The following is a 26,680-nucleotide window of genomic DNA, read 5'->3' as shown; positions in this document are numbered from 1 at the left end:
TGTAATGTGTTGCAACCGTGTCAAAGCAAGCTTACAACGTTGATTTATTCAGGATGAAAACAGCGAGTTAACAACCTCAAACTGAGCTCGATCACCACTATGGAAGCATGATAAAGTTTTGTCGGCTTTGTTATCGCTCTGTTCCCAGATAAACTACAAGTTAAACCATCTCAATATCACTAACTCACTGCTCAACTGGGATGCTATAGGGGGTGTGTTAGACGCAAATCCAATTTCAGTTCCTACTAACAAGCCAGAAGTGAACTGTTTTATAACGTTATCTTGCTACCATTCAGTTCTGTTAGCCTGTAACCTGTTAACCATTACCCAAAGCGAGAGCCGAAAATGTTCAATAAAATTTGCACTAATATGGTTTAACCTGTAGTCATCCTTTTTATTTGTATGGGAAGATTGGGAAACATCTAAATAGTAAGAGCACAGTCTCGCTGATGTAAATTATATTTGGAGTTAACGAATAATCATCAATCATCTTGTAACATATTCAGTATTCATGATGCAGTTTTAAATTTTATCAAGATAACGACAAATCTTGGCTCCATGTGGTCCAAATAATAAAACTAATGATCACACAACCACTCCATGTAGGCCGCAAAATCAAAAGTACTTTAGCCTAACTATCGGGAGAAATCTGTTCTTAGGAAAAAGTAAAATCATTCCTGCTTCAGAAATTATGTTGTAGTTTTAAACTAATTACAACACTACAAATCTATTACATTTATTGAGGACGTTACAGAAGGAAATAATTTAATGTAGTTTGAGGAGTCCTCACTCTCCTCACGTCTCCAACAATGGCGTTTCTCTTGTCGCTAATATAAAAAAGCAGTTTCTTAATTTCTAAATGTAAAAATGTTAATCTCACCTCGTCAGCATGGTCCTCAGAACCACCATCAGGTTTAAAAGAAGGACATCTGATTCCAGTCAACATGAGGGTGATGTAGTTCATGGTGGGTACCAGCATCAGACGCAGGGTTCCTCCGTCCCTTACTGACTCGACAACAGCTGTAAACCAATATCAGTCAGTCAGTAATATATATTACGATAAACAAGCATTTTCAGAGTAACATAAGTAAGAGATGATCAAATTTCGTAGTATTCTTCCACGAATGATATTATTCTAGATTATATATGCGGCTCTAAGAAGTTTCGTGAAACTTGTAAAGAAAGTAGACCTTCTCATTTGTGATACGCTCATCTATTTTACAAACCTTAAGATGTCCTCTAAAGAAATTTGTGTTTGTCTAAACTATGTTTATATAAGATTGTGTAGCTGTCCTTTGTACTTTTTGTAACAAAGGGAATTTAACATTAACGGAAGTACAATGTTTGTGTTGTGTAATATCGCTAACTGTGAGAAGAGGCCCAATGTATATTGTATAAACAGCTGTTAAAACTGGGTCGTGTTTTTCATTTATATGAAACTTTAGAGGAATTAGAAATCAGATACTGCCCCACCTTGTTCATATTCAGAGAATCGCCAATAAAGTTTGTTAATATGTAGCTATGAAGTACCCATAAAAATATTCAGAGAAGTACACGACACATACGTTATGTTCCAGTAGTAACAATAAGCTGTAATTTGAGCCTCTAACGAGGCTTTGTACTAACAGCGTTGCCTCAGTCTATTATATTCAGAGTGGAATCTATTCGACACGTGGAAGCTTGAGGGCTAAACTTTCAAAGAAGCGTTCTCTCAGATAACCGGGCAGAGTGTTATCTTTATCATAACAATTTCAGTGTAATACGAGAGGAGAGGGTAACATACCCAACATTATAGGGGCCCTCCTGTATGAACAATACACGTGTACCCTACCCAATTATCTACATGTAACATATGCAAATTTCATACATAATATGTGAAATATGCGGCCCAGGTGACACACGATAGTCTACCGTGGCAGTGTGCACGTTCTGACAGATCAGCAGCGCATTTTAACACACATACCACGTCACAGTCGCAGTATATTTACTGTATAATATTAGCCGTGCAAAACAAAGCTGTTTAATGCGGTGGCGGTGTAGTGGTCGCTATTGAAGCATATTATGGCATTGAAAAAGTAAAATTACACTTATTGTTTTATTGCAGCTACCACGGTGTCACTATCGCGCATGTAAAACGTATTCAAGTTACACTGTGCCATGTAGAGAATGAGAACCCAATCTTGCATAGCACAGATACATATTTAGAGAGAGAAGAGTTTTAACTCTTCTCTCTCTAAAAACAAGTTTAAAAACAAGTTTTGTAAGGAAGAGGAAGAGAGCTGTATTTACAGTTCGGGCGAGGGGTTTATGTATACATGAGTACACTCTGTTGCCTGTTGGTGCGGTTCAATCTGTGTAGTTCCTGCCATGCTGATGTATAACGTTGAGTGGAAATGCGCCAATTACGACGAAGCAAGATATTATATTCCATACATTTGTACGTGAAGTTAAAATGGTGTACCACTGTAACACTCGGTGTCAATTAAATTTCCGCTGGATAACTGTTTGCATGAATTTGTTCTAAACTTAATGTCAACTTGTTATTACTTCTCTCACAATATAAGTATGCAGAACCACACAATTTAATTACAAATCAATGATAATCAGTTGTAGAAACAAACCTTTGAGTGGTTTCCCCTTGAGCTCGTCGAATAACATCCTGGGGTCCTCAATAACCCATTTAACATCCCTGATGGCGGCAGATTTACCATCCTCGTTGTGAACTCCGATCCCAGAGGTCTGAGCTTCTATCATCCACATCGAGTACTTTGCTACCTCTCTGATGAATTAATTAATTAATTAATCAATGTACCTACTAGTTTGACAAAAGAGCGAAAAAAAAAGAAAGCCTGTGCTATAAAACGTAAGTTATCTTTCTTCTCATAGAAATGTCTTAACGTACGTACGCGTAGGCGGGGCACAAAGTTAATTGTAAACTGTAAATATTGACAACTAGCGACCAGTTCTAATCTAGGTAAGTCTAGGTAAGAGAGGCCAAATAACCAGTTAACTGTAAATTAGGGTTAGTTATCATAACTTAAATCATGGTTTCTGAGGATAGGACGTTATTTAAAGCGCATGAGTAGATCGTACTTTTCGAAATATATTCAAAGTCTAAATAGGAATAAGAAATATTACTCGTTTTGTTTGTTGTTGTTTCTAGTGATAGCCCAGCCGTCTTTAACCATAAGTTCATTGACACATTCTGAGTTCTCTCCAGTTCCTGGAATTCAATGCGTCAAGACAAAAATACCACAGATTTCAGTGGAATTTAATGTAACTTACAAAATAATAGAATCTACCATAACTTAAACTTCTTCTGTGTTACAGGATGCTTCCTAAACTGAGCAACCTTACAACATAAATTTGTCAGAATCAGTTCTAATCAGTCAACTGCTACTACAAACACTAAAATACATACCGATGTAAACAAGGGCACACTCTCTGCCGCTGATGGGAATGGTATGCTCCACCATGAAGCTTACTTCCTTGCCAACCAACAGTTTCCTCAGATACTCCCGAGCTTCCCAAGCATACGGCTGAAAAGCAGAGAATTTAGTTTTAGGTTGTGAGTCTATTACAAAATAATGTAGGTAATTGGTAGGCTATGTTAGACTGCCAAACTGCGAAATTTAACTTGGTCTGCCGTAAATAACAGAATGAAATAACTCTTGCAGGTACCACCCGTATTCACACTCAGAACTGAGTTAAGTCATTTTCCGATACGAGATTGGGGACGGGTTCTATAAACTAACAAACAATAACAGAATGAAAGTTTTCCAATTCTCACCTCATCAATAGTAGCTTCTTCATTACCGATGGGTCTGCGTCCGAGTTTGGGTGCGCTAATGTACGCCAGACTGACGTTTCTCTCGGGAGGGGGTCCGCCTCTTGGCCGCCCCTTCAACACTATTGTGTCTCCAGAGTTGACCTGTGATTATACCGATATAAATAGATCCAAGTCTCATACAATTTTACACCTAATCTTAGTTAAACTTATGGAAAACTAAAAGAATATCAGGGATTTGACGAAACAAGTTGTTATGCTAGTTACCTGTTTGACAACCCATCCTCTGTGAAGAGTCTTAGGAGCTGTGTCCATGGCTAGATAAAGTCAATTTAGTTGGGGGAAATCAAGCAACTAAATGGGCTACTTTAACAGGTTATAAATAACTCCAATGTACATATGAAAGCGGGGAAAAGGACAAAACAAGTTATTTCAAAATTTTCAACGTAAATAACGATGAATGAAGTGTGATCGTTGACTGCAGGTTACTTACTAAAGATACTGGCATGATTCACCACTTGTGATACATGGCAGCCTCCATGGAAAGTCAGGTTATGGCACATTATGAGAATGGGAAAATGTGTAAAGTATTGCAAAATATGGGCACGATGTCTACAGTTTTGGATGCTGTTGTTTAGCTCAGAAGAAAGGACAAATGAAGCAGGCTATGTTCAGCATGACTGGACCGTCAACTGAACGCAATGACAGCACCTGGAATGTCTAGTAGCAGAAAATGTGTCAAGTTATTCTGTGAAACTGACACGACAGCAAGAGCCGAACAGATGGTATCAAGATGAGTGCGCGCGTGGCGTACAAATCATTATTTAGCCAAACGTTTGCGGAGTAAAATCTGCTCGGTGAGTTGTCATGTCCCATTGCGCGGCTCAAATATTTAATTTAGCCCTTTAAATTTGATGGTTTTCAACGATTTAATGAGCGAAAGTTGCCTTGGACAAACCCATCATGTGTAACAGTATAACTCATTTGTGAACTAATTCCAGTATAAATATTAAAATTACTAAAATCCATTCGGTATATACCAATGCTTGCTCCTAGCTTTGCTCCACACTTCACGCTCTACGCTCGTTGCAAAATCATTTCACGTGCATTTAATTTGTACGTGACACAATACAATACAAGTTTTGCGCCACTCACGTGCAACATTCTTTTCATTTCGCAGCTCAGCTTACTTGGGCTTTTGTGTCTCGCTTCCCCATTGCTAGTTGGGTTTTCAAATTTCAATTAATTGTTGTAAATGATACATTTAACCAGGTTAATTTATAGTGTCTGTTTTCAAAAACAGTCTTACGGTTCATTAGTTATTGTTTTATTATTATTGGTTACGGTTTTCTAAATATGAATTATGACCAGAGCCACAGTTAAAATACGCCTAATCCTGGTTTAAGATAAAGTTATGTCATGAATTGACCGATACTATGCAATGATCGCGGTTTGTACTTGTATGTGCTCTATTAGATTTTTGAATATTTTTCTGATTTTATACGAATTCAAATTTCAATCATCGCAGTGATCTGATCGTCATGGTCAATTAGTAGTACTGTTAGTGTTACTATCATACAAAATGAAAATGAATAAATTGAATATTATAGTACTGTATACTTTGTACTTGAAGATGATTCATTATTTCTAGATGAAGGTCAAGTCAAAGATACTAAACTTTATGCACCTTGATCGTGAGTACAGTCTGCTCAGTGGTAGAAATGCTTGCATTGTTTACACATATTTCAGCCTCCTTGATATACACAGAACAGGGGCCCTCAACGACGTTCAGTTTTACGTTTTCATGAAAAAAGCCACAGACTTAAACCGAAAAGAGATATACCGTGTGTTTGATATGTTGGATGTTGACGGTTCGTCCTCCATCGAGTACAATGAGTTTTATCTGATGGTTTGCATCCTAGTTTCAATCCAGGACCACGAGGAAAAGAAGTTTATCTACCACCACTCCCGCACTGTCTTCGATCTGATGGACAAGGACGGCTCAGCCACCATTGATGTCGAGGAGTTTGAAATATTTGGCCTCCTTTTCAACTTAGGACTTAAAGCGATTCGAGATATCTTCAATGATTTCGACGTGAGTGGTGATCAACAGCTTGATTACGGAGAGTTTAAATTGTTTGCGATGGCCTGTATCGATAGAGGGAAAACCCTGTTAAAGAAAGACAAATCAAACGCTGGTAAAGGGGACATAGCTGGACCTAGTTTGAAAAACGCGACTTCAGATTGTTCAACTTCTTCGCAAGACCAAGATAGTTGTGTCATCATGTAAACCATAAACTTATTGGGAAGTTTCCGATAACTTTATATTTTCGGAATCAATTTGACAATTAATGTTAATGATTCGAATAGAAATATGTTGTTAATTCTATTGTAGCCAATTTATACACGCTATGTCATGTATACGTTATGTTCAATTTCAACTTAAATGCTTCAACTTAAACCTTGTGTCAGTTGTCTTTTAGATAACTGGTCATATTCAATCTAATTTCATTTTCAAATTTCAATGATTTGTTAACTAACTCATTTTTGTTATACCAGCTAAAAGTATCACTACTTCTAAAGTTAATTTGAATAACCGACAATAATATTTAGAATGTCTGATAAATGAGTGAGCAGCAACTGTCCAGTCCGCCCGCTCCGGCGGCAAAGCTAAAGATCCATGCCTTTGCGCATGCTCATGTTGTCGCGGCAAAGCTAAATAAAAAGAAGAAGCTAAATAAAAAATCCTGGAAGAAACGTCTTTCTCTGGTATTTTTGAAAAAAGAAGAGGTGAGATTTTTCATGATAATTTGAAAAATTTGAACAGCATTTCTATTAATGTAATAAATTGGATAGGCAGTAAAACACCACAGTTCGGATGAAATATTCGTTGTTCTTCTACATCTTATGTCCTATGAAAGTTACATGTGTATAATGGTGTAAATATGTCAGTTAAACAGCTTTTTAAAAATATAAAAAAATATGTTTTTTCTATTAATTTCGATAGTTTCAGATTCTTTTTAGAACAGGAATTTTTTACAGAACATATTATACTAATATAACTGAAAACTGCACGGATTTTGTTTCAGTTCCAAATTGACATGGCAAAATACCCTGCGCCGACGTTTTGCTCTGACGTAAGTTGATTTTATTGAGATTAGATATGAAGATTGAAGATATATTGCTTTGTTTACGTGGTAGTAATCGGTCCGGTAAAAATGCGTTGCATGTATGTGTATGATTACAATGATTACAATAGTTATAATGATTACAATGATTACAATGATTACCATTATTACAGTTGTTACAAATTATTGATATACTGCCAGGGTAATTTATACTTTGGATCCTTGAGTTAAGGATTTTTCAACTCGAATATATACGGATATGGGTTAAGGCTTAACCCATATCCGTATATTTTCGAGTTGAAAATAAGCTGTGGTTGTCATAGCAACTACTGCAACTGGTCCCTTGAGATGAGATATGAAACCTCGGGTATAATTGTAAAAAGTTTATTTCATCCTCTACTCCTATTTTGATAAATAGGAGATTAACTAGAAATTTCAATTCCATCATTCCCTGTTTCGACATATCTCTCGTTACGATCAGTCCGTTTTTATCAAAAAGTTTAGAAACATTTTTCTATCTAGTCTGGCAGACTGAAGATGTTCTCATGTTCTAGAAAAGGGGAGAAGAGTTAACAGGCAGCTTGCCAAACAGCAGAGTTGTTAGTCAATTTGCCAACCCCCTTACTCTCTAGTCCGTTTCAGGAGGTGAAATCTTTCGATGAGGTCGGTTGTGAAGTCTGTTAAGTTGAACATGGAATTAATGAGGTTTTCACCCAAGCTTGCCATGTTTTCTTCCAAAGAGCGCACATCCATGTAATATAAGTAAAACGTGATAATTAATTAGCGTACAAGAGTTTTTATCGACAGTTAAGTATAACTCGATGGAAAGCATTTCTACAACATTTCGACGGAGACTGTATTCGATGGAGACTGCGTACCGATAGTAGGAATAGTTTCAGCTTGTGAATCATGAATATTGAATTGCAAATTCTTTTTCTAATCCAATATCATTACTCATAATCTTACTACATAATAATCATGACGAACTACGACTGCACAAACCATAACATAATGTCTGGAAAATCGAGAAATGGAAGTCTGGAAAATCAATTCTAAGTTATACTCCTCAAATGAACTCAATCTTAGTTCTGCACAATAACTAGCCCTGACGTTTAAGTATAATCTATGGAAATGGTCGTAATGTGTGCCATAAGATCGGCACATCCGGTAAAGGCTATATTTGCATGTATTTTAGCATCGTACTGTGCGACCTATAATTGACCCTTGTAGCGCAAACCGGTTTCTTGAATCGCTAGAACTAAGCTATGACGTTTTAGCTAACGGTCCTTGGAATTTGTAGGAAACTTGTCTTCAACTTTGCAAATCGGTTGGACATCCTTGTTCCTTAGTGCTACAGCCCACTAGCCAGGGAATAATGATATACAAGAGAGCTGTTCAATCGTTGTGGGTTAATGTCTATTAGGGACGTCTTTCTTTTTTAATATGGCTCTTACATCTGGTTTTAGAAGACTCGTAATTTAGTTAGAATTATTAAATGATATCCATCCTTATTATTTTTTTTCTCTTCATTATCGCTTTCTCTGACCACAGTAAAATCCTTATTTGCCGGCAACCTTTATTTGCCAGACTTTTTCGTTTCCCTCAATTGTTTCCCTCAAACAAGTGTTTAGTGTGAATGGAAATCCCGATTTATCGAGATTTACTGTTTACGGAGAAATTTAAATATGATTTCCGTCGAGACTAAATCTGGGTTATACCATGTCTGTTGGTGGGCATTCCCCGCTGTACGTCTAACTTCCAATTAAAGTGGTCTTACAATAAAGAGAATCTATCCGGGTATCTAATTATTTAAACAGTTTCATGCAGTCTGTACTCTCGTATAGCGAGTATCTCTGTAGACTTAACCATTATAATTTAGATGTGTCGATACTCGACCAGAGCTTTTGTTTGCTCTACAGTTATCCGTCTTGTTGAAACTGATTACCAGTCACATGTGCAGAAGAGTTTCGATGGCGGAGTATATTAAGTAATAAGAAACCTAGCAATTCTCTTTACAAAGCGTCTACGTAACCGCAGAATGGTGTTTCCTAATTCCTTTATTTTGTTTTAAATCGATCCCTTTTTATATGACTATGAGGGGTTACGTGTGCTCGTTTAGGTTTTGTTGCATTGACCCCTAGGTATGTTATATCACAATGATGGGGTAACCTGTTAGTGTTACAGGAACGTATGTGACATTAATACCACTGTAATTTTGAAGGTTAAACCCTCGCCCCTCTTTTATGCAACAAGTCTCCTCAATTTATGCTAAACCAGATCCTCCTGGATATTACCCTCTGTGATTCTAGTCGTGAACCCTGCAGATCCATTGTTATCCCGGTTACTAGAAGACAGATTAAGCCATTTGCTCTCGAACATAGTACCGAGTGTCAAGTAAAAACAATGCCTGTGTAGCGAATGTACCTCTGCTCCAGTAGCAGGCACTGAGTGCTCCACGATTCCAAGGGTAATCGTCGAATGTTTGTTAAATGACCCTGGTATTATTAGTGTAGCAATGATACACAACATCCTGGGGCCATGACTGGGGCCTCAAACGGAAAATTAGGCCGGCAGCGGGCAACCGCTTAAATAAAAATCTATAAATATAATGAAGTACTGTTACACAAGGGTACAATATAAAGAAATTATACCATAACAAATCAGACCTCTTATTTCTCTTCTCTGTTATTCTTAAATCTTAGCACAAACTCGTGAACCTGTTTTCAAATCTCCTGTGTCTCTGTGTCTCTGTATCTCTGTGTCTCTGTATCTCTGTGTATTTGTGTCTCTGTGTCTCTGTGTCTCTGTGTCTCTTTGTCTCTGTGTCTCTGTGTCTCTGTGTCTCTGTGTCTCTGTGTCTCTGTGTCTCTGTGTCTCTGTGTCTCTGTATCTCTGTGTCTCTGTGTCTCTGTGTCTCTGTATCTCTGTGTCTCTGTATCTCTGTGTCTCTGTGCTTGTTTCAGCGGCTACGTTTCGTACCCGTCTTCACATTGCGCCTCTCAAAATAATCGTTACTCTCGGAAACAGTTTACGTAGGAGCTTACCCTCCACTCCTGGTACGTGAGGTTACTAAAAGCCCGTAACACACTGTGTTATATATTAATATATATACCTGGTTATAGTAAAATAATATTCCAGCATCGAACTCGGTGCCGAATTATACGAATAGGTTAATTCTGGCCAATTTTCTGCGAGTGGACTTGTAACCGGCCTATTTTTGGTCCACAGCATCTTGTTTTGAAGGCTACGTTAATTTGAACTTGGTAGCCATACATCAATTTAAAGTCTGTCATCCAACAGGTTATACGTCATGTTCATTAAAATATGTCATATGATATGCCCTAGTTTTTACAACTGATCGCAGATCTTTTAAAAGCGATTTCAAGCATAACAGAATACAATATTTTTTGTTAGATGGTGAGTAGCTTTGCAGTTTGAATTTATCGTTATTCGTTACGGACAGCCGCTTTTTGCATATGTTAATTGTTAGTGGGCATCCGAATCGAAACATTTGACATTGCATCAGTACAGCTACTTGAACGTAACGATTGTACACGGTACCAGTTCAAATTGGTGACCAGTTTTTGTTTTTACTTTCCGAAAACTAACTCTCTATCTGCTGCATTGCATTGAAGAAGATTTGTTTCTAGAATTGAGAAGTTAAAGGAACAATAATATCACTTTTTCAAAACGCAGATTAACGAATAATGTCAAGAAGCTCAATTTACCACTTCACTGTTGAACATGAAAGGTTACTGGCCAATGATTATAAAAATGTAAATAATATATTCATTTATTTTAATGTCATTTGCTTCAGAATATGTATACAAAAATGGGGTAATCTGGTCTGTGCTTTCGTTCACTCCTTTACTATTATGTTATACAATTTGAAACTTCAGTTGGAAATTTACGGCTCCAATTTATTTAATGAGTGTGTCAGTCATGTCTTTGTAAATGTATCTTAATTATAAAATTGTTCATAGTAAACTCCCTACTTTCATTTAGACACAGTGCTACTAACAGGGTGAAGGAAGATTACATTATCCCTCTGGCTCATAGTAGGACATAGTGCTAAACATTCGGAAGCTTCTTTGAATAATGTAACTACTTCACAATGTGTTGTGTATGATTTATTCTTATGCTAATTTTAATTCTACTCTGCAAAACCGTTCTCTTGACGGTTCGTCTCAGGACCCTAGCACTCCAAAAAGTCTGCAACCCCTCTAAGCAAGTAATGGTACTGTTCAATGAATGTATCGTTTAAAGCTTTGTCGGCATATAGCGCTCGCATACCTGTATTTCATAGTACAGATTTCTTTGTCTCAACTCTAAAGTTCAACCTTTTGTGATTCTTTGTATTGAACCGCTTTCATAGTCGAAGATGACATGTAGCAGTTGCATTTTCTTTCGAGTATTCGTACCCGTCTTATTTTAGCTTTAACAAATAAAAAGCTTAACGTCAGCGCAATACGAGGAATGTCTTTGAAAAAAAGATTGGTCGTATTGGATGTTCAGCTTTAAATTCGAATTGTAACCTGGAAAGTGGAATTACAAGGACCTGCCACTTAACGTTCCGCCGTACTTCCTAGTCCTGTTTCATTCTCATTAGTACTCTGTATCTTATTACTTCTATAGAGCTCAAGATTACTTTGGAGAGCTCAAGATTTTGTAATCAAGTCCTTTTAATGTATATTTGTTCTGTTTGATTTTACCACAGTAACTAATTATTCCCTTTATTCTAGCTGCCACATTATGAAGATAATACCCTCGAGCACGGTGCAGGACTCTCGTTTTCTGCTCATCTGATAAATGTCGACAGACAGTTTCTTCGACGAGCTAGTACACAGGTTCAAGCAGAAACGATACTGGAGGAAACTTAACGCTGCTAACAACGCCAACAAGAAAAAAAGCGGGGTGAGTCTTCAGGCATTCAACAAATTGTACTCTCAACTTATTCAAATTAGCAAGTTCAACACTCAACTCACTAAGTTCAACACTCAACTCACTAAGTTCAACACTCAACTCACTAAGTTCAACACTCAACTCACTAAGTTCAACACTCAACTCACTAAGTTCAACACTCAACTCACTAAGTTCAACACTCAACTCACTAAGTTCAACACTCAACTCACCTCGTATCGACTTCTCGCCTCAAAATCTATCACTCAAAACAGCGACATCTGTTTGTATACGCTACGTTGAGCGTGTAGTGTGTACCTGTACCGTTATAACCATTTCATTGAGTTGCATCGAGTTGTGGTGAGCTAGCTGGTGAGCTAGCTGGTGAGCTAGCTGGTGTTTTGTCTCTTTTTAAATCTGGTACCGTTGAACCTCGCCTACCAGAAGATTCGAGTAATGTAGCGCTCACAAGGCTTGATTACCAAATAACCTAATTAGCGAAACAAAATTTTCACGAAATTGGCCAATTTGCGTGGAGTAGTAATCTCATGCTGGGTTGATTGGTGGACTATTATATTTGAACTGATTCCCACACAGTTTCACTGCGTTTTTTTTTTGCGATATGACGGTAAATTTTGCAATATGACGGTAAATTAAAGATTAATTTGTCGCTGAGTTTGTGAAATTTATCTCTGGAAGTCTTTCAATGACACGCCCTGATTCAAGCGTCGCAAATTCATCGGAGCAAACCGCTATTACATTTTACTCAGATACCGCTTCTCCATTTCATGTGTTTTTGCCTATTCCGAATGCATGGTCGTCACTCGAAAGCATTGTACTTAACTCAGGGTTTTGCTGAATCGCTCACTGATTTAATAATAGCAAGATTTGCTTGAGTTTGTCTTCTTTCTTCCCGTCCCGGTGAGGCAGACAACATGCAATTTAATTATATCCCAATTTTAGACGAATTTGTACCTTAAACTGAATCTTAACCCTCACAATAATCCATATCCTAACCTGCAGTTTAAAATGCAATTTTGAGCAATCGTTACGTAAAATGTGGAGGGTTGAGATAATGATTAGGGATAACAAAAGCAAAGATAAGGTGAGATAAAGTGATAGTGATACGGTTAACTCGGTCGACGCTTATTAGCTGTCCAGAGGTCACGCACGATTTCCTTGCTCTTCGTTGGCGACAGATATAGGCAGTCACTTGTTATCTTTCTCGATGCTGATTGGCTGATAGAGATCACGTGTCCGAGCTGCGAACCAATCAGAGAGTCCCGGGTGATTCGAGCGGACTAATCAGAGCTGAGAGCGATCTGCGTTAAACTTCCCGCCTTAACTTAATGTGTCTTGTTACTTCATGATCTTGTTGATTTCTCTTTCTCTGATTTTGAGATAAGAACTCGTTTCCAATAGCACTTACAGTCTAGCTAAGGAATACTGGTAGGAAGGGGCCACTTTGGATTCAGTTATCAGCCTTGATTTTTAACTCTGACAATTTCAAGACAATGACGTTAAATTATACTCCTCAAAGATGGAGGAGTCATAAATTTACCATTGCCCAACCTAAACATAGGCACAAATATTTTTCAGTCCTTTTACTTAAAACAAATCGTATAAGACGAGGTTATTGATAGTAGACGGATGAAGTTCTACCATAGAATTTTAAAATGGAAGCTGATTCGTTTGGCTTACTAGATGATTGTTTGTATGATTCGTTGTTATCTGCAATTCATCATTGAGCAATTAACTCATATACCAGTTGCAGTCCTATACAACACCATATATCCGGATCCCCTCTTCCTCTCCCTCTCCTTCTCTAATTTTGTTGTTCCGTTAAATATATACCGAGTTTATAGGCTATGTGCTTAGTTCCCATTTGCGCCAATTCGTTGAAATCTCGGTTGCTTTGGTTCTAAGGCGACTTTCAAAACCTACCATGTCAGTAGGAAAGCTAAAAAAACTTGAAATGAAATGAATTGAAACAGTGCTTATATTCCACTTACATCGACATAAAGGGAAAATAACTGGCCGATGTCAGAGCGGCACTCAACCCAACATTTTTAACAGAGAAAATACCTCGGTTCTGTTTTAAAACAGCAAAGTTTCAATTTGTATTAATTAGTAAATGGCAAACATCTTTGAGCAGGAGACTAACATTCATTTAATTTCGATATCAAACGGAAAATTTGCAACAATCCCATTGTTTAGAGTCATGAGTAGTTGCTCTTATCATAAGTCCTGACGATATACCATTGTGACTACTAGTATTCCTCTTATCATCTTCTTGTTTTGTCCTGACTAAGTAAAACAATCTAACCGTTTAAACCCTGATAATAGCTGAAGTAACGCCACTATTAGTCTAACCTATAATACATGTTGATCTGTTAAAATGTTAATGTAACAAAAGACGGTGCTCTCTCCACTACTCGTACTGGTAAGTGTAAGGACTTGGCTCCTTGGATCATTCCCGGTTTAGTAGGGTAAACTAACCTTGGTCTCTTATATAGCTGGCTCTTGTTTGACTACCATTCATTTTTCTATTGTTCAATCCTGCACCAGAGGTCCCGCGGCATGTGCCCCTGATTATGATAATGCATAAATCCCTCTAGATTTGCATGTAGATTGTAGCTATTGTAGTGGTAAGGGAGAGTGGGGCGAATGCTCCAAGGTGGTTAGGTAAGCAATGTGATGTGTTTGTGGTTAGGCAAATCACCCGGCTTCATCTGCAAGGCAATGACACCATATGTCTTGCTTTTGTTCTCTTGCTCCGCGGCTAGCTGTTCTAAACCAAGTGATTATGTATTTTCAATCAATCTGCTGGTGTGTGTCTATTAACCGCTTGGCTCTTGTGTAGGGGTATAACTTTATGTGTCTCCGTTTATCTGACCTGATTGATTTGATATTTGTGCGGAGTTTAATTGGTAAATGTTGGCGACTAACGTACGGGAGTATGTGTGAAGTGACCGTGTTTCGCTTTACGATTAACGTGACCGCAACTGTCAATTAACTCTTAAATTAACAGACAGCTCAACCCGACGGAGAGAGGTGGTCACTCTCTGGTCATATGAATAATCAGTCAGTGATATGGCCGGTCGGCTCATGAGTTGGATCTAACCTGAGTATGCAATTAGTTTAGGCCCCTACATTCGATATAATTTGCTGGCCCTGCGGCTACTATGACAACTTGACAGCTTAGATCTTCTCTGAACTGTTTGAGACAAGTCACTACCAAGTCTTTATTTTCTGAAAAATAACATTTTCTTTTTGGGTCGAGCTCATTGTTTTTTTTCGAGAACACAATTACAAAGCTGTAAAGTGTGCTGGGCGTTACACACGAAGGTGGGGGTTACACACGGAGGTGGGCGTTACACACGAAGGTGGGCGTTACACACGAAGGTGGGCGTTACACACGGAGGTGGGCGTTACACACGAAGGTGGGCGTTACACACGAAACCATGATCTCCTAATTATGTACTGAATATCAGAGTGTTATGTATAACGAGCTCATTAAGCCATTGAAGCCTAATCAGAAAGCGCCTAATGAGGCACAAGGTCTTCTGTGGAAGTTCTAATCCCTCACTGATGATTCTTGCTTAGGATGAATGTTGATTCTAGATTTCTCTCACGATCTTGTCAGAGATTTGTAAGCTTGTGACCGACTTTCCTTTTGTCTGCATCTTAGTTATTAGTAGTAATTTAGTTCATCGAGTTTTCAAGTAGAATTTATACCAAAAGAAAATAATGTCATGATCTGAAAAGGCTTACTTTACAGATCATGACAGACTTAAGTTTTAGCTTTCGGATCGGAACTGGGACCATTCTAATATTAATCTATCTGTCATCTACTCACGTTAATTGATAAATAGTTTTCTAATCTTTATTATTTACCTGCACTTATTTTGGACCTCCTACCGAGGAATACCTTTGACAATTATCGAACTTGTGCATTTCTTAAACATTTCAAGTTCTCTCTCAAATACATTTTAATATTGATCATTACAGGACTGTCAATATGCAAATTGCCGATATTATCAAAATTTTCTTTGATGTATGTTCTTCGGCTATGATTAGGTCGGCTAAAACTGCGATAAGTTACAATTTTTGCTCGGCTACAAGTATTGGTACAAAAGGCCTGCCGGATCCATCATTTTTATGCGATATTTTTTGACAAATTTTTTGACCTTTAATTTGCATTCAATCTAATTGAAGAAGAGAAAACACGGAGAAGGGAAATTAATTCATTGAAAAGGTGATGCGTTGAAATAATGGCATTTAATATTAAAATCTGAATTAAATTTGTATAACATTAATTCAGCGAGATGAATTACCTTTGACTTATAATCAAAAGATAGTGCTATTTTGGGCATCTCCATTGATTTCTATGAGTATAAGTATAGATTGATTATGATTAAACCATAAACCATGAATAACATTCCCATCTCCTTGTGTTCCATCTCCTTGCACATTCCTTTCGTTTCACTAAAAAGCTTTTATCAATGTTTGCAGTGAGCATTTTGAGAGTAATCTGGTGGATTCGTGTAGTGTTATAGAGTCTCATGATTTGATAGATCTTTCATTCAAATTTCTGATTGTTTCTGTATAGACTCAGTGAAGACAGATTCTAATGGAAATAAATAGCTGAATAACGTATCGACATTTCTACGTCATACTCATATTCTGAAATAGTATTAATTAATTCAATTATAACGATCAATATTTACATTACAAATTTGACGACGAAATTTATTTCAAACAAAATATATAACTGTAAAATAGTTATCCACTGTAAAATAGTTTTTACGGTGAATAACTCGGCAGGGAATCTTTTGCTGCATTAACAATCTACGATTTAAGGTAATTTTCTTTAACCCTCAAAATTATCTTTGAACTCAACAAACTCGTTTGATCATATCGTGACTCTCAAAATTGAACAAGATCAAAAATAATTCCTGATCATGACAATTTCCGTCGATGCAAGTGGCTGGCAAGGTAGTCATCATTCCGTAGGAACAGCCATTCCTAGACATGCCTTTGTCATATGTCTAGTTTCACGAGCAAGATAATACCCCATTAATGATTAATTTATGCTAATTATCAGAATACTCCAGGACATCACGACAATCTCCTGCCAATTATCATTGAGTCGTGTACTGACTATACCACATCTTGCCACGTCACTATCTAATGTCGGGTACATATACTATACCTTGTATTCGTGATTACCAAGGTACATACTCTGGGCCTTTACATTTACTCATTTACTTGTACTTAGCTAGTCTGATCACGTTGTTGCTAATACACCAAGTTAGGGCTCAACACCGTTTTGAATAATTCACATGCAGCGTGTAGTACATCCCATCAGTGCACGTGTGCGCGCAATTACACGTGTACAGTGAGCAATAACCAGGCAACTGATTACCGGACACGTGATTACAAGATCGTGTCAACTGTCACCCAAAGTGTCCATCAGGTCCAATACTCGAGCACGCTCAGTAGATGTTAGTGTAACCGCTCTCTCTCTCTCTCTCTCTCTCTCCCTCTCTTTACACCCTATTCATTGTACACAGGCCAGGGTCGGTCCACCCTGCCTAATGGCCCAAGTTTTGCAGGTCCTGCGCAGAATACTAGTACAAGTACACACTTATACTATAACGTTTTATATTAGTACAGTGCACTGCCTCGCCTGCCGCCAAGTGCTAGATCAGATGTGTTTCCCTGGTGCTTAACTGTCGTCTTCCTGGATCAGATCCCCGACTAATATCAGTACTCAAGAATCAAGACAATCTCCAGCCATTCTCCTGCTCTCCCGTACAGATCCACTTCTCGGAGGTTACTCCGGCTATCTAGCACACATACCTTATCATATATGCTGCCTCTCTTTTGGTATCTCGCGTTTAATCGTCACCTCGTTAAGATATCGACCCCAGTAAGATTCACTTTGCTTGAAGTTATATAGCATAGTTTGTACATAATATTTATTTTAATTTTTATTAAGTATGATCATATCATTAGTGATCCCAGCACGTTTTACTTACTTGAACTTAATTAAGATTAAATTACTCAAGGTAATGATCTAAGATTATTCTACCAGCGTTTCTTATTCTTTAATTGGCGTTCGAGGACTTAACTTCCCGGACTTTCACTGAATTAAAATAATTATGATTAATCGTAAATTCAATGCTTGCTTGTACTTGATGCTATCTACATAATTATAGGCACTAGGCACATCAGTAATGATTTTCGGGATTTTATATCGCATTATAAGATTATATCTCGTCGTGACGTATCTGATTTTTCCAGGATGCTAATGATTTTCCTCGTACATGCTAATGAGGGCTGATCAATGATTATTGTATTATCTTGTACTTGTTATCCGTGTGACCACCTTGAGTCACAAAACCACGAGGGTGATTATAAGAATTACAAAATTGTTCAAGAGCCTGCTAGAGATTAAGTTTAACCCAACGCATTTATCCCAATTTATGCGTAGGTTCAACCCTGAGTAGACAGGAGATCATGGTCGTGTTACACTGACAGCCATCTGAGCGCTCCGTCACAGGATTTAGGATAATCGCTACAGCACGCACAATCTAGTCATCGTACGTCTTTACCAACTTTGTTACCGGCTTACAAGATTACTTTTTGTGTTTTGCTCTGTGTGTGTAATGTTGCCAATTCTTGCACTGCACCTGTCGTGCACTGCACAGGGACAGTTTCCCGAATTCTAACGCTAGATTTGCAGGCTAGGTAGACGGAAGTGAGGATAATGACCGATTACATGGCTAGGTTCTGTTTAGTACTGTAGAGCTGCCACATGTGTACTGCCGTGCGAGATACCCAGAGTCGGGAGCCCTTACTCTCGACCTCTCTCAGTCCCGGCCACCACCGGAGGAAGTTGGAGCAGGAGGAGGATGACGAGGACATCGTGTCTCCAGCTCAGGACAGCATCATCTCCTGCACTACCCGGTCACAGTCAGAATTCACCTCCTACACAGACTCCTACACACAGAACACAAGCGACAGAGCTACCTCCGCCCCCAGTTACACAGACGACACGGAATATGAGAAGGACTCTGTTGCAAACAACCACCACAATGACCATGATGACGACTATGACCTCTCTCAGACCCCCGCACCTTTAGATCCCAACTGGACGATGAGTAGCGGCTCCAGTTTCTCCGACTACACAGACAGTTCCGTGACCCTGCCCAGTCTTCATGAGAACGGGGATATGGAGGAGAGGGATGCCAGCAACAAGCTCCTTCCTGCCAATACCGTCAGTAAACTCTCAAGTGCTAATATCGGATCTGCTCCTCCATCCAGTGGCGGGTTCATGGGTAAACTCAAGGGTTTCGCTGTGACATTCGTTGACAAGATCCTAGTTGATGATAGGAACGGAGTCTCTACTACAGATACCGAGGCTGGATCTCAGACTGCTGCATCGACCAATCCACCAACATCTTTTAAACAGGGCATAGGAAGTATGTTCAGTAGGAAATCCTCGGCAAGTTCAATTCCGAGGCCACCCCCACGAGAACCTGTCCACGCCACAAAGTTCCCCCGAAACCAATAGACACAAGCACTCTTCTGGGCATGGTGAAACAGTATGAGGTGGACAAGAAGAACGACGGCGGCTTACAGCCGGAACAGAACATCCCTCAGCTGATCCGTGTGGAAGAGGGAGCTATATTATTTAGACGTGACTCCCCCGGGGCACGCTCAGCACGCAGCGGAAAGATTGGTCACGGTTTTCGGCGGCAGAAGGTCAACGCAGACGACAGTTCGGCCTTTAGTGCGTACTCTCAGATCTCACACGTCAGCAGCATGGGCATTGTGAGCCTGGAGGAGGAAATGGAACTTGATTCGAAACCCAGCGGCACCCGACCTTCTCCCCTCGGGGGAAGAGATAAAGATGAGTCTGATGTCACCACTCGGCCAGCTGGAGAGAACCTCTCTGATACCCTAGACGTGAGTGTTTGTGTGTTTGTTTGTCTGTTAGCGTCTTTGTTTGGGTGATCGCTGAGTGGTCTATTTTTAGAGACTTCAATTACATGATCATTGGCTATTATTTGCATGATCTTAGTAAAATTATAAGCGTAAAAACATCATCTGAAATGATTTCATGATTTCGTGAGTAACACAAAATGTATTATAAGCCGAAACATTCCTTTAATCGTCGTTCTTGTAGGCTGTTATAAGTGGCGAGGGTCATCTTCAATTGGCAATTATCGTATTAAACCGATTACTGACCGGACTCGCCCTAAGACAATAAAACAAGCCTAAGCGAGAAACAATATCTCTGCTTGGTTAATTTTGTCGGTAAACTTTTTATAGCGATCTATCTCTCCTGCACCAGATATCAATCTCATTGATAGAGGGATGCCAAACACTTATATTTGATGTTTTAGTAAGCATCTAGTAAATCCAATTCAGAAAATGTTAACTTTAAAATCATAGACATAACCTGTCTTTATTTCGCGATGTAGATAGTTAAGGGGACATACACCAAAACCTTTTTTGCCGGGATTCGGGATTTGACTTCATATTATGAAAGTATAGATAACATCAATAAGATTTGATACATTGAAACATTTTTTTGAGAGTACGCACTTTCGAAAAAAAATGTTTTTCTTTTTGGAAATATTTTTCAATTTTGAGAAGTCTGTCACTGTAATGCCGATATTTCAGTCATTTTAAAAGCTTTTTGGCTGATTGTTTCATTGAACATTATTGACAATCCGTACAAGAAGCTCTCCAAAGGATTTTATAATTCACCAATAAATGACGAAGTTACAGACCAAACAAGGTCGAGAGAAGCAAAATTGAAATTTTTGCCTACTAACAAAGTTGTATATTTTACCAATCACCCAGCTCATAAGATATCGCTTCAAAAATTCTTGTGAGTGTAGCTGATAATCATATCCAACTTTTTGGAACAGTATTCCTCTCAATTTTGAGTTTTAAGGTATGAAATCTGGCCTCGAAGGTCTTAGAAGAATTCATACATAGAAAAGGGCCAAAAATGGCAAATTTATGGCTTAAAATGCCTATAACTCAAAAACTTTAAAATTGAACATTAACCAGTACTACCAGTTGAAAAATTTATTTCAGCCCATCATTTTCCTGATTCTGGATAATTATCGAATAAACTATAAAATATTCTGTACTTAAGTCCTCTTTCACTGTGAAGTTAATTTAATTAACTAATGACAAAATAGAATAAACGCAATGTACAAAACAATGAACCATATGTTACACTCAAGACTAATCACGATGTACAAGGTGTTTGCTAACAACAGCAATAAAAGCATATTACGAGATTGAACACTCGTGCAGTTCGTTGATAAGTTTTTTTTTCAGCTGATCGCAAAATTATAATGAGAAAACGTAGTTGCAATCGCAACTCATCGCATGTTACAGAATCTACAGCTTGAGTCATCACCTGTATCTACTTGTCGTACAGATCCTTACTTTTCAAACCGATTCGTACTTCATATTGAATTATGCATAACACGACCTTACGTTCGGTCCAGCTATAGTTCAATAGTCGATATCAACTCTAATGATTGCCAATATCATGATTATCAAAATAGCAAATAGGTCACGTGACTATTCTTCTAACCTGGGTGCAAATGAAAGTGCTCATCTTATAAAGGAACAAGGTGTGAAGATGGAGGTGTTGCACAGGGGTACGTGCTGTACCCGCTAAAATGCAATTATCACCACCTGATCTACCGACCTATAAAACAAATTAATTGCGACGTTATCAGCTCGTTGCTACTAGGCGCTACTACTCGTTGCATTAGATTTGTAGCTTATAGCTCGGAGAGGCATTGTTCTGAGGAACACGTCCCTGCACTCACCTTCACCTCATTTAGGTTATTAAAGGGAGTACTGGTGCAGTGTACATTTGTATGCCAGTCACCGTCCACCGATACAATTTGTAGTAGACTTACAGTATCTGACATAAATGTGGGTTTTCTATTTACTCCTGTCAGGATATTATCCCGTGCTCTTTGTATGCTAGTTTTTGGTTTGCTTGTTTGGATGATGAAGAGCCAGCAGCGGAGATACACCGAGTCAGTGGTTATTGTTTCCAACGTGGCAGAACCTGCAGATGAGCTCCAATCAGAAGCTGAGGTATCTTTTGTTGTCGAGTGCTGGCCCTGACTGTACAAATTTGATGTTATATAAATACCGTTAAACCGTCTTTTGTTGGCACAGAGTCACATCATCTCGCACCACCTGCCCCCTCACTCCATGATCTGTGTTTTCTCTTGCTGTGTGCGTGTCTGAGCTTACTTCCTCTAGCTCATGTCTATTGAGCCTGTTCCCGCATCTTGTACCGAAATAGTAAGTCATTTAATCGTTTCACCAATGAAAGTATTATCATATTACTGTTTCGCCAAATGTAATAGTTAACATATATAATACAAACTATACATCAATCGTACCCTAATTACTAATTATGTCGTTTATTCGCGGAAGTAAGGAGCCTTTACCGTCCAATTTACTAATTTATTGTAGACTGAGGAAATATAAAATCGATAATTGTTCAAACTGTTAAACTTCGGTTTTTTTTCTAACCGAAAATCACAATATCAGATAAAATAGGAAACATGGTGTACTACTACTAGGGAGATGCTGGTTAACAGTAGGTTTCACATTTATCAAAACACCCTTATTTCTATGAGGCTATAGAACAGGTGTGTATAAGGTGTAGGAGTATTTCCAGGAGAAATGAGCGAACAGACTTTATAAAGAGTTTCTCTCTGCTCGTAACATGGATTAGGAGACTAAGAATCAATTCCCCATGCAAATAGTGCGGTCAAGCTTGAGCTCGTCACATAACACTGCTCCAAACGACTGCTCCATATCTTCACTGTCCATATGACACACGCAAAACTGGTGATCAGGTAAAGAAATATGACGTTATGACTCTTTGCTCTACCCACAAATTTTCATGTTGCTAAGCACGAGTGTAGTGGCTAGGTGATGAATTAGTTCGAGTCGCACGATACTTGATACGTAACCTGGGTATATCAAGATTCATATCTTGGTGTTTTTACAGTTGAAAAGCAACGTGTGTGTTACAGCTCAGTCTGTGAAATTATTCGTGTCGTCAAGATTTTGTAGTTGAGTGCGTGAATGAAATATATCTGGTGGGTCACATTGTGATCTTTTCCGCTCTTTTTGTTCTCTTGTGTATTGATAAACTAACCTCTTCAAATATAGAAATAACTGTGTACACTTTGTTACCGTCAATGTCCACCTTCATGGGTCACCACATGTGGCGCGTTATCGACACTTCACTTCATTTTGTTGATTTTTGTTCTATTTTGGAAAACTTGCGCGATTTTCTTAAGCAAAGAAATCTCCAATCGATTAGTCCCCAAACGGCGGTACTTTAACTTCATGAACGCCCATATTTCTCGAGGTCCTTAGCTCTTTAGTAGCCTATATATATATAGAACTATAATAAATATTAGAGTTGGTGTTGTTATTATTTGGCGCCATTTCTGTAATTAAAACACTGCGGTGTTAGATAAACTCATAATCTTTCTCCCTCTTAAACATATCCTTTTCTAGTGTTTCAAAGCACTGATATTCGAGCTTGTGCTTAGCCCGCCCTCTACCCCGTCTTGATCCACAGCTGCTCGTACAGACACTGGACCGTCTTTAGTTGTACAGTGTACTATACAGTTTGACTACATGTGAGTCTCAGCGTGGGCTTATAGGTTTATCAATGACTAGATAATAGCTTCGTGCGTGACCTTGATAACTTCATAACCAGTGCAGTGGTTATTGCATAATCGAAGGATTTTCCTGTTGCGGTTTGTGAGCGTTTTGAGTGGAGCATGAGCAGTAATTTCACTTTCGGTTTGCAATATATCACAGCGTACAAGTGGCCAGTTCTGCTGGTTTGCAATATATCACAGCGTACAAGTGGCCAGTTCTGCTGGTTTGCAATATATCACAGCGTACAAGTGGCCAGTTCTGCTGGTTATTAGACTTCAATTGCTTCGAAAAAGCGACACTTTGTTTCGATCAGCAACTTTATATCCTTATGCTGTTTTGTTAGTTTTTCCGGTGTCGCAGATGTTAGTCTAGATCATTATGGGAAAAAAGGTTATAGATGTGTTGGAGTTCCATCAGACGCCCTATTATAGAATCAGAAAGATTGGCACTGCAAAGGTTCCACTCAGTTCTCTTAACATTTTTGCTCTCCCGGCTGTCTTGCAATAAAGTATTGTAATCTGTCGAAGCCTACTTATTGTTTCGCTGAAATTGAGATACTGTCCATGTCATGAGAAATCATCTTGAGATCGTTGACTTTGAGATGTTTTACTTGTCTTTCAAGTCAAAAATGTATGAATATTTTATCTTTCCCCCTCCACCAGTCACCACTATCAGACCGTTTATTGAGGAAGTACTTTACAGTCAGTAAGAATAAAGATGCTCGATCAGTCAATCTGTTGAAAATGTCTGAGTAATTCCCAAGTCAGGTAGAATACAGACTATGAGAGATAAAGATGGGCAGGGTATTGAGCAGACAGAATATTACAGAATAAAAATTGTCAGACCTGAGGCACGTTTGAAGCTGTCATGCATGGCATGTCAACTAAAAACATTCACGCATGATCTTTTATTGCATGTTTTTTAATACTTTTAAAGTATTTCCGCCAATTTCAGTGTCTTATACGTGGCGGTATTATCAACAATATTTCGATGTTCACCGTTTTTCAATTTTAAACGTGACTAAATCAATGTAATATTATACTGTTTATTGTTTAAGTACTGTGTAAGTACTGTGTAAGTGTATAATAATAATAATAATAATGACCATACACGCAGATCGGTACGGAGAACGTGTAATTTTGAATTTTTGCATATGAAAAATGTAAGTTCCAGAGGTTAGGGTTAGGATTAAAGTAAAAAAATATGGGACGAGGTGAACCATTTAATATAGCGAGGGTTGAAGTCAGATATGTGGTCTTCGTTATCATTGTTACATGTTTGCACCATTTCCATTTATAGAAGTCCCTTAACACCTTATAAATATCTCACCTTATAACATCTTATAAATATCTCACAATTTAAAATATCCCCGAAGATGTCACACTTTTGTGTTTAGTAATTTTGTTGCCACGTTTACAATCCCGCTTAACGTATATTGTGCTACATTTCTAGCCCATATCTACAAGAATGTAGATACGGGCTAGAAAACCTGTAAAGTAGAACAAGCAGCTGAGTGTCCAGGTTTAGTGGAACTAGTGAGTGTTACTATAAATGATGGGAGAGTAGAGCACGAGCATTGTCCGCTCGGTAGAGGTGAACAATGAGCGAGGGGGGTTCATTGTTCTCTACCTCTGTGAAATTAAATGTGGAGAATTTGGAAAATGGAGATTAGAATAGGAGGGTTATAGTTATATATATTTTATACTATATACCTTAATATAGAAAAGGTAGAGAGGAGTAGAACTAGACTCTCGACTCTCTAGCTTATGAATACTGTCTAACTTGCAGGACGCAGGTGTGTAATTTGGAATGCGGCTGCTTGGCTTGGTAGAATAGAAATGTTACTGCTCATTTACCTGGTGATGTTTTTAACGACCATCCCATTTCAGAAAGCACCTCTTAATAGCTGCTACTTTCGAGATGGACAGCGACAAATTGGTGGGTAAAATTTCTTGACATTCTCTTTTTTATTCTCCTAGTCTAGAATGACCATGTTTTGTTTTCTGGCTTTAAGAGTAAGTTATGTTTAATAAGGCACGCTAAATTTAAATAAGACTGACGGCTCACATTTCACGCAAACTGCATTTACAACAGTAAATACTATGACGAAAATGCATTCTTCAATAATTATTTTGCATTTATAATCGTTCCATAAACCATTTATTAGAATCAAAATTAGCCTTTCTTAACAATATATTTTCCGCAGATTTTATACTGGCGTACAGACTAGATTGCAGCGGTGGTCAAGCGGAGTCTAAGAGGCGGATATACGAGTCAAACCTCCGGGATAGAGGTCTCGAGCTGGAACATGAGTCTGCTGAGGTAATATGTTTGACTATAAGCACTTACCAGTTTCAGTGTCACCATACTGTATGGTAGGGTAGAATTACCATCCTACCATACTACCAAAGGGCAAAGGCTCCGATCTATGTTATAATATATGTATTATATAAGCATGTTTTTGACCATGTGGTTAGCAATGAGCATCAGCAATTCATCTACAATGATGCTGCTGAAGTTTGTGACCAGTACTTTAGCTGTGCTTGATAAGATGTATATTGAGATCATGTCTTACAAAGAGTAGGGGGTAATATGAAAGAGTAATTTCACATTTATTTCAGCATTCATCTGACAACAACACTTACTTCGTCAAAGTGCACTGCCCATTTGATGTTCTGTGCGACGGAGCCGAGTTTATGAACCTCAAAATGCCCTTCAAGGTAAACGGCAATAACACAAAAAATGATCAAGAAAGCGACCGATTTGTTTTCATTTTTTAAATTTAATTTCTAAAATCAAAAAAAATAATTGTTGGATAATTAAAGTAATAATTAAAGTAATAATTCGTGATAATTAGTGATAATTAGTGATAATTAGTGATAATTAGTGATAATTAATGATAATTAACAGGAAGAAGAGCGAACACACTCCAGCTGGTTAGACCACTTGGTACCGACCTGCGTCAGAAACAGTTTCGCTTCACCTCTAGATCCCCTTCCGCAAGTCTACACTACTACTTTCGACAAAAACAAACTCCACAAGTGAGCATTTCCGTCCCCTCGACATGTAATGTGTAAGCACGTACGCTCAGATTGATTTAAGTATCGTGACAGTGATT

The 26,680-nt window shown here is 38.3% G+C and overlaps 3 protein-coding genes across 8 annotated transcripts in view; 2 read left to right on the top strand and 1 right to left on the bottom strand.

Moving 5' to 3' along the window:
- The window catches only part of LOC134814629 (staphylococcal nuclease domain-containing protein 1-like), an 81,159-nt gene that overhangs the window by 5,866 nt on the left and 48,613 nt on the right, over positions 1-26,680 (bottom strand). Inside the window, exons 2-7 of the mRNA XM_063822773.1 lie at positions 4,055-4,106; positions 3,791-3,931; positions 3,422-3,539; positions 3,139-3,223; positions 2,622-2,779; positions 881-1,020 (exon numbers count right to left, since the gene is read on the bottom strand). Coding sequence (XP_063678843.1) covers positions 881-1,020; positions 2,622-2,779; positions 3,139-3,223; positions 3,422-3,539; positions 3,791-3,931; positions 4,055-4,102 — 690 coding nt within the window. The 5' untranslated portion in view covers positions 4,103-4,106. The remainder of the gene's footprint in view (positions 1-880; positions 1,021-2,621; positions 2,780-3,138; positions 3,224-3,421; positions 3,540-3,790; positions 3,932-4,054; positions 4,107-26,680) is intronic.
- Positions 5,359-6,248, top strand: LOC134815698 (EF-hand calcium-binding domain-containing protein 9-like). Its single transcript, XM_063824277.1, has one exon. It carries the CDS (start codon positions 5,439-5,441, stop codon positions 6,075-6,077), a length of 639 nt encoding a protein of 212 aa, XP_063680347.1. The 5' UTR covers positions 5,359-5,438; the 3' UTR covers positions 6,078-6,248.
- Positions 6,436-26,680, top strand: part of LOC134814628 (anoctamin-7-like) — a 42,519-nt gene continuing 22,274 nt past the window's right edge. For 3 of the 6 annotated variants that reach the window (XM_063822766.1, XM_063822767.1, XM_063822769.1), the window contains exons 1-5: positions 19,333-19,791; positions 25,452-25,500; positions 25,769-25,884; positions 26,184-26,282; positions 26,473-26,603. In XM_063822766.1, coding sequence (XP_063678836.1) covers positions 19,417-19,791; positions 25,452-25,500; positions 25,769-25,884; positions 26,184-26,282; positions 26,473-26,603 — 770 coding nt within the window. In that variant the 5' untranslated portion in view covers positions 19,333-19,416. Of the gene's footprint in view, positions 6,578-6,876; positions 6,925-11,814; positions 11,830-18,311; positions 18,423-18,565; positions 19,792-25,451; positions 25,501-25,768; positions 25,885-26,183; positions 26,283-26,472; positions 26,604-26,680 lie in introns of those variants that run through there. The other 3 variants (XM_063822772.1, XM_063822768.1, XM_063822771.1) reach the window with 3 other exon arrangements.

This window comes from Bolinopsis microptera, chromosome 5, assembly GCF_026151205.1.
Source record: "Bolinopsis microptera isolate Bmic1 chromosome 5, MBARI_Bmic_1.0, whole genome shotgun sequence".
Classification (NCBI taxonomy): Eukaryota; Metazoa; Ctenophora; class Tentaculata; order Lobata; family Bolinopsidae; genus Bolinopsis; species Bolinopsis microptera.
This window is presented reverse-complemented; position numbering and strand designations above follow the sequence as displayed.

What these genes read in the sequence shown, in the direction of transcription:
- LOC134815698 (XM_063824277.1), top strand. Translation starts at nt 5,439, where the DNA reads ATGAAGGTCAAGTCAAAGATACTAAACTTTATGCACCTTGATCGTGAG.